General features: G+C 58.5%; 1 protein-coding gene across 6 annotated transcripts in view; it reads left to right on the top strand.

Moving 5' to 3' along the window:
* ARHGEF10L (Rho guanine nucleotide exchange factor 10 like) overlaps positions 1 to 7,784 on the top strand; it is a 105,575-nt gene that overhangs the window by 45,130 nt on the left and 52,661 nt on the right. For 3 of the 6 annotated variants that reach the window (XM_029947670.1, XM_029947668.1, XM_029947672.1), the window contains 5 exons: positions 636 to 650; positions 885 to 1,066; positions 4,262 to 4,377; positions 4,931 to 5,058; positions 6,441 to 6,541. In XM_029947670.1, the coding sequence (XP_029803530.1) occupies positions 636 to 650; positions 885 to 1,066; positions 4,262 to 4,377; positions 4,931 to 5,058; positions 6,441 to 6,541 (542 nt within the window). The remainder of the gene's footprint in view (positions 1 to 635; positions 651 to 884; positions 1,067 to 4,261; positions 4,378 to 4,930; positions 5,059 to 6,440; positions 6,542 to 7,784) is intronic. The other 3 variants (XM_029947671.1, XM_029947669.1, XM_029947673.1) reach the window with 1 other exon arrangement.

Genomic DNA, 7,784 nt, shown 5'->3' with positions numbered 1-7,784 from the left:
GCTGGTGCAGGCATGGCCATGGAGCGGATTTGGGGACGGTACCCATGCTTGGGACTCACGCACCCTGGGACAGAAGCAAGCGGGGCTGTCCAGGGCCTCCCATCACCCTCCATCCACCCATCTGTCCATCTGTTAGTCCATCAGATACTCGGTCCTTGCTTCATGCCAGGTCACTGGTCTGGGGGAGACTGGCACTGGGAGGGGACTCGGGCACAGAAACTTCTGTTCTAGATCAGTGTGGGGTGCTTATGGCTATCTCCCTCCCTCCTGCACTATTCAAGCTCTGTGATCTTTAAGGCACCATATCTGATGAAAACCTGCTCCCCCCTGCTGTGGCTCAGGGACTCGCCTGGTAGGACGTGTGACGGGGATGCTAGTGGCCCACTTAGGGGGAACGGGGATCGGCTTGGGAGAGTTGGCCTGAGTCACATGACCTGTCTGAGCATCCATGTCCTTGTCTGGAATACTACAAGCTCCCGGCAGGGCCGCTGTGGGTGATTCGAGACTGGTACCCAGCTCAGGGAGAAAGCCCCCCTGGGGTCCCTGAGGCCCACCCCTGGCCCAGCCATCTCAGCCCCCTAGAAGCCACTCACTGACCGTAATGACCTTCCCTTCTGTCTTGTCTTTTTCCTCAGGCCTGCCAACCACAGGTAGGGGGCTTGCGGGCTCGGGGCCTTGGGGCACGTGACACTGGATCTGGGCTGGGGCCTGGGCACCCTGGGGCTTCTGCCTTGTCGGCGGTCCCCCTGCTCTGCCTCGCTTGGTTCTGGCCTGAGGTCTGTGCTTGTCGCGAGGTGCCTGGCTGAGCTGGTGTGCCGCGGAGTGCGCTCTGGGTCGGCCCTGGGCTGCGGGCGCTGCAGGCTCTCTCCTCTCCGTCCTGGCAGGGGCCAGCTGGAGATCAGCAGCCTGGTGCCCCTGGGGCCCAAGTACGTGGTCAAGTGGAACACAGCGCTGCCCCAGGTGCAGGTGGTGGAGGTGGGCCAGGATGGCGGCTCCTACGACAAGGACAACGTGCTCATCCAGCACGCCGGTGCCAAGAAGGCCTCTGCCGGGGGCCAGGCCCAGAGTGAGTACCCGCCCTGCTGCTGCCCGGGCTGGGGGCCCTGTCTGGGAACCCCAGAGCCACCGGCCACTGGCCGAGAGGCCCTTGCCGGTTTGCAGCCCAACGCTGCCCACAGACGCACACCCACAAGGCCACCTGTGCATGCACATCCCACAGTCACACCCTTCCTGCCCCCCACCCCCCACCCCTGCACCCTCCTGCAGGTACGTGCCCATAGGAGCACATGCCATGCCTTGAAGTTGAAAGTGGGCCTTCCACTGCTACCTGGCCACACTGCCCGCCTCCTACGGGACCTCGGTGGGTGCTCCTCTTCTCCGTGCCTCAGTTTGCCCCTCTGTGTAGGGAAGGGCCCAGGTGACACTCTCCGGGGCCCCCACATCCTCAGGGACCAGGCTCAGGGCTGTCTGGCTCCCAGTTTTTGGGCTCAGAAACACAGAGTGGGGCCCGGCAGCCTCTCAGCCTCGCACCCCTGGCTGTCTCCATGTTAGCTGCTGCCGTCCCTCCCTGCACCTCTGCACCCTTCCTGTCCACCCCTGCCCCCAGAGCCGGCCCTTCCAATGCAGATCAGACCTGTGTGCATCCCCGTCCGCCCCAAACCCTCCTGTGGTTTGTTGCTGCTCTCAGGGTAAAGTCCCAGGTCCCTCCAGGCCCCAGGTACCCCTCCTGTGGGTGCCTGCTTGCCCCGCCCTCCCTGGGCCAGCCACATGGGCCTCTTGGGTCCTGAGGGGCAGAGCCCCCTCCTGCTGCAGGGCTTTCTCCCAGTCTCCACCTGCAGAGTTTTCTGTTGTCCTGTCTTGGCCTCATTTGTCCTTCCTCCTCTTAGCTCAGATAACACCTCTACAGAGAAGCCTTTTCTGATACCCTTGGACTGGGCAGGTCCCCTATCCTGTACTCTCAGGGTCTGTTTTTTCCTTTTCTTTTTTTTAATGTTTATTTACTTTTGAAAGAGAGATAGAGTGCAAGCAGGGGAGGGTCAGAGAGAGAGGGAGACACAGAATCCAAACTAGGCTCCAGGCTCTGAGCTAGCTGTCAGCACAGAGCCTGACGTGGGGCTTGAACTCACGAACTGCGAGATCATGACCTGAGCTGGAGCTGGACGCTGAACCGACTGAGCCCCCCAGGTGCCCTTCTCAGGGCCCAGTTTTATGGTCACCCTTCTTGGTGATGGTTCTGCTGCTGCCCTCCCCCTGGAGCCTGGTGGGCGAAGGGGTCCACGCTGCAGGGATGGCAGAGGGGAGCTGTGCCCGAGGCACCTTCCACAGGCAGGAGGGTGCCCGGCTCTGCCCGCCCTCGCCACCGGCCCGGCTCTGCCCGGCGCCTGAGCCTGGAGGTGGCCTTGCTGGGCTGCCAGCAATTCTGGAAACTTGGAGGGAGTGACTGCGCCATGCACTCTTGCCCTTGGAGGGCTGGGTGCACAGCCACGCTGGCTCCCGGATTTGTGCCTCTTCACCGGGGTCTGGGAGCAGGAAGGGTTGCTGTGCGGTTCGCAGAGGTCCCCAGCGAGGGGCTCAGCGGCCCCATTCGTCTTCTCCTGAGGTACCTTCAGCCCCAGCTTGACCCCCACCTCACCCCTACTGCTCTGGGGCCCGTCCTTCAAGGACTGTTTTGTCCGTGGTCCCATGTCTCAGACTAGAGCCATCCATGGCCAGACTCCCTTAAAGGGGAAAACAGAATTCTTGTTGGACCCTCGTTGGCCTTGACTGATTTTTTTATTACGTTGTTATTCAAATAGGTGCAAATATAAGGTTAGCTCTAATAAGCTCCGTACGCTTGCATATCCCTCGAACAACCATAAAACCAACACAGAATCACAAATGGAATAAAAATGAAGCCTCAAAACAATAAAATTCAAATCAACGGCATTCACTTAACGTGATGGATGATGTTGTTTTGCTGGGACCGAATGGCTCACGCTGTCGGCGTGGCCCTCTTCTGGGGCAGCTTCTTCTGAGTTTGTCCTCAGGTTCCGCAGTCCCCACCCGCTCGCCCACCTGGGTCACTGCCGAGTCTGTTTTTGCCTCTCTCTGGGCATGAGCGCGTCGCCTACCTCCCATGCGCATCTTGCTCTGGCTTCCACCTGCTGACCGTTCAGGTCACTCCCACTCATCACCAGGGTCCACGGAGCCCTGTCCCCATGCAGCAGAACAGGGCTTGGAAGTCACTGGACCCAGGTGACTCAGGATGTGCATCTGTTTTTTGTGGATTATTTTTTGTATTTTTTAAACATGCTTATATATTTATCTTGAGAGAGAGGGGGAGACAGAGCGAGCAAGCAGACTCCGTGCTGACAGCGCAGAGCCTGACACAGGACTTGAACCCACAAACCGTGAGATCATGACCTGACTCGAAAGCAAGAGTCGGATGCTTAACTGACTGGGCCACCCAGGTGCCCTGTGGGCACGCATCTGTTTTCTAGATAGTCATCTAAACCCCCAAATAGGCCCTCCCCCTGGATTCCATTAAGACCCCAGCTTAGGAAACCATGGCCTAGAGAATACAGCCCAAATTCCCTAGCTTGGCATTCAGGGACTTCCCCATCTGGTCTACTGCTGCTTTCTGCTCTATGTCTAGCTGCCCATCTCTCATACCCCCAGTACCACATGTCTGTGATCACTAGGGGTCTGGGCATCTTCTCTGTCCCATTGCCCTGATATCTTTTTCCTTAGCACCTTCCATCATCGTTGTTAACTGACTGCTGCCTCTGTCCCCCGTCACTTAGTTCCTAAACTCCGTAAGAGCAGCGATCCTATCTGTCTTGTTTGCAACTATCTCTCCAACACCCAGAAGAGAACCTGGCACAAGTAGGTCCCCAGTACATCTTTGAACAACTTGCCCTTTGTGGGCTTCCTCAAGCCACAGTGCCTTTGCAAGTGCTTTTCTCCTTTCTGGCAGGGCCCACCACATTCCTGGCCCTGTGAAGGTTCCTCACCTCTTGCAGGCATGGTTGGTTCCTAATCTTCTGGCCTCCTATGACCCTTTGAGTGTGGCCTCACCCTGGGTGCTAAACTACCTGCGATTAGATCCATCCCCCAGTAGACTGGAAACTCCCACCGGGGCAGACGCCTGGTAGTGTTTCCTTCTGTGTCTCTAGCGCCATATTTGCAGGGCGACAGGCCTTCTGTGCAGTGAGTGGGTGCTTGGGTCCTTCTCAGCACCTTCTCCACCCCTGAAGTCGCGTCGGGTCTCTTCTCCGTGCAGATAAGGTGTATTTCGGCCCCCCACGCCTCTTCCAGGAGCTGCAGGATCTGCAGAAGGACCTCGCTGTGGTAGAGCAGATAGCCTTCCTTATCAGCACGTTGCACGGCACCTACCAGGTACACAGCACCTGCCTGGCTTCGTTGGGCTCTGGGGCAGTGCCCAGACTCTGCAGGCAAAGCGCACGAGGGCTCCCGTCTTCGCCCAGGCCCCAGGCGTGCTCCTGGCTTCTGAATCCTCACAGGCAGCAAAGTGACAAAAGCTGCTGCCTGGAGGTCTGGTGCGAGGCCTCTGGTTTGGGTGAAGGCTCTGACTTGGGTTAAGGGGCGTCTGGCTGCATGGTGATTTTTTTTCCCTCTCTGCACAATGATTGGTCCGTCTTGCAGCCCCCTCCTGGACCTCACTCCAGGCTGCAGAGGAAGCCGGCTGGGAGGCTGTGTCCCTCTCAAAGGAGGGGGCGCGTGGTGGGGTCTGAACCCAGGTCTGGGAAAACCTGCTCCGGGTCCACAGCGGGGAGCCAGTCATCCTCTGTGGCCGATCTGGTGGCCCCTGTCAAGCTCCAGGACCTTCTGGCTCCTGTCCCTCGGGGCACCCTGAATGCTGTAGGATCCTGTGTGGCTTTTGGGGAGCGAGCAGGCTGTGTGGTGATCTCATTGGCCTCCTCAACCCTAGAACCTGAACATGACCGTGGCTCAAGACTGGTGCCTGGCCCTGCAGAGGCTCATGCGGGTGAAGGAGGAGGAGATCCACTCCGCCAACAAGTGCCGCCTCAGGCTCCTGCTTCCTGGGAAACCCGACAAGTGAGATGGGGAGTGGACACGGCTGAAGGGGGGCGGTCCAGGGAGGGGGCACTTGGAGCCGATCTGCTCGTCAGTGTGGCGGCCTGCGCAGCGCGGCTTCGGGCGTGGGGCGGTGCTCACTGCGGGTGAATGAAGGAAGGAAGGAAGGAATGACAGGTTCGTACCTGGGCCCATCCTCTGTTAGGAGACCCAGGACTCAGACGCTCTGCTGTTGGTTGGTTCTATTTGTGATGTGACCTTGTCACTCACTTCAGACTGTGCAGAGTCCTGGGAGAGGGCCCTTGGTGTCCTTACGGACCGAGGCTGGGTCTCCAGCCCCCACCCCCACTCCAGGTACCCACACAGGCGCCTGTGTTCTATAGACCCTCCACTGGTGTTTGTGGGATTGATGACAGACTTAGCAGAGGGGGAGGAAAGGTGTCTTGTTGGAGCCCCATTTTGCAGATGAGGGTGGTGAGGCCCAAAGAGTTGTCAGATCATCCCCACGGCGCCAGAGTAGGAGGGTGAGCTGTGTTCCGACAGGGTCCGACTCTGAAGCCTGGTCTGGTACAATGAGGGGCTTACGGCCTGGGTTTGACATTGAGGATGAGAGGACAGTAGGAGATAGAGTGTTACAAGCACACTGGCTGCTTGGAGAGGAAGGTGGAACACTGCTGTTTGCGGCAGGGCCAGAAGCCCAGGAGCCCGAGACCAGGCTCCAGGCTAGGGTCCCAGAGGCAGAGAGGCAGGGCTCTGCACTGTAATCCCAACCTGCCACGCCCCTGCTGAGTGGCCTCAGGCAGCCCCTTTCTGTCCCTCAGGCAGCCCCTTTCTGCCCCCCCTGCCCCCCGCACCCCTTTCTCCCTGGGAGAGTTAGTGACACCAGCCTTGCCCCCTCCCCATGGCCCCTGGCAGAAAGCCTGCCCCAGAAGACTCTGAGGGGTGATAACAGCGACCCCTAGTGCCCAATCTGTGCACCAGCTCATTCATTCAGGGCTGCATTCACTCACCCGTGCATCCCACAAGCATCTGCTGAGCACCCACACTGGCCCAGGGGCTGGCAGCCCGACGGGGCCCTTTCCTGCTGTGGAGGCTCCCAGTCGGACCTGCATGTGCGTCGACGGTCCACGAAGAGCTGACCATGGAGCCTTGGGAGGGCCTCTCGAGTCCCTGGGCACCCGAGCCCAGGTGCTGGAGGGGCTGGGCTGCAGAGCGTGGCCTGATGGCTTTGGGGAGGGACCTCCATTCTGGGGCCATGGTGGGCGGAGGGGCTCTTCCCCCAGGAGAGCTGAGGCCGCCAGAACTTTCTGGCCACACTTCAGTGCTCAGAGCCGAGTTAGCACTACTGTGAGTGCGTGTGGCCGAAGGAAGTGGCGCTCACGCCTGTCACCCTCTTGCCACAGATCTGGCCGCCCCATCAGCTTCATGGTGGTCTTCGTCACCCCCAGCCCCCTGAGCAAGATCTCCTGGGTCAACACGTTGCACCTGGCCAAGATTGGACTCCGTGAGTGAAGCCCTGGGAAGAGTGCCTTAGGGGGCCGGGGGGTTTGGGGGTGTGTATGTGAGGGGGGGGTGCCTGGGGCAGGGTCCTTCTGAGTTGGAGGGACGTGGTGCCCTGGACAAATACTGGAGCCAGGGTTGTGAGTGCTGAGGCTTTGCTTAGTAACCCTGGACGAGCCACTGCTCCTCTCTGAGCCTCAGTTTCCCCATCTATCAAGGGATGGCAGTGGACGCTGTAAATGCCCTGGGGGAGGCCGCTTGGAGCGTGGCTACTGTGGGGGCTTCTTTTGGTGTGGGGGAGGGGCGATGAAAATGTTCTAAAAGTGGGTTGTGGTGACTGGTCGCTCAACTCTGAACATTCTAGAAATCAGTGACGCTGGCACTTGGAAAGGGCGGGTTCCGGTTAACCGAGTTCTGTCTCGGCCAAGCCACTCCTCAAAGAAGAACACAGTGCAGGTTAAGATTAAGCTGATTCTCCAGCAGGACCTCTTTGTGATTCCTCGCTCCTAAGCACCCCGTGATGATCACGCGGATAAACACCAGACACACGGAGACAGTGTTTCCTCCGGGGTGGACGGTTTTCTGAGCATTTTACGCGCGTCTCTTCCATTTCACACTGACGATACCCCTAAGAGGCAGCCTGTTGTGATCCTCCCAGAGGGTTCTGAGGCCCAGAGAGGCGCAGTGGCTTGGCCGAGCTCACGCAGCAGGCAAGGGGCAGGGCTGGTGTTCAGACCCTGGGCAGCCGGCCCCCAAGCCCGTCTGGGTCAACGTCTCTCTGCCTTCTCATGTTGGAGAGTCTGTGCACAACACGTCTGCTAAGCCGTGATTCCTTTCTTTGTACTTTTTTTGAATCGACGAAAGGCCTAGGTCCTTGCCGACCGGTGCCACTGTTTTCTGTGATGTACTTGAATTCCCATTTGCTGCTCTGGCCACTGGCAGGGACTTTTTGTTTGTTTGTTTGCTTTTTCATTGTTGGTTGTTGTTTCTAGCATGATCTTTTTATAGGCTTTTTTTCTGGAAAGAGGTTAGGACCTTTGTCACTGGCTTTCATCAATTAAAAAATATTGAGTGAGCCTTTACTGTGATTTTAGGCATGGGGGGGAAGAGCAGTGACGAAAACTAAAAAGGTCTCTGCTGTCAAGGAACCTATAATTTGTGAGGGGCGGACAGGTATTACACGAGGAGCAAATCAACAGGGGAGGTGGTGCTGTTTAGGGAACACAGCTGGGTGGCGTGACTGTCAC

The sequence above is a fragment of the Suricata suricatta genome, chromosome 8 (assembly GCF_006229205.1).
Source record: "Suricata suricatta isolate VVHF042 chromosome 8, meerkat_22Aug2017_6uvM2_HiC, whole genome shotgun sequence".
NCBI classification, from domain to species: domain Eukaryota; kingdom Metazoa; phylum Chordata; class Mammalia; order Carnivora; family Herpestidae; genus Suricata; species Suricata suricatta.
The sequence above is the reverse complement of the archived record's forward strand: the minus strand, read 5'-3'. Positions and strand labels throughout refer to the sequence as shown.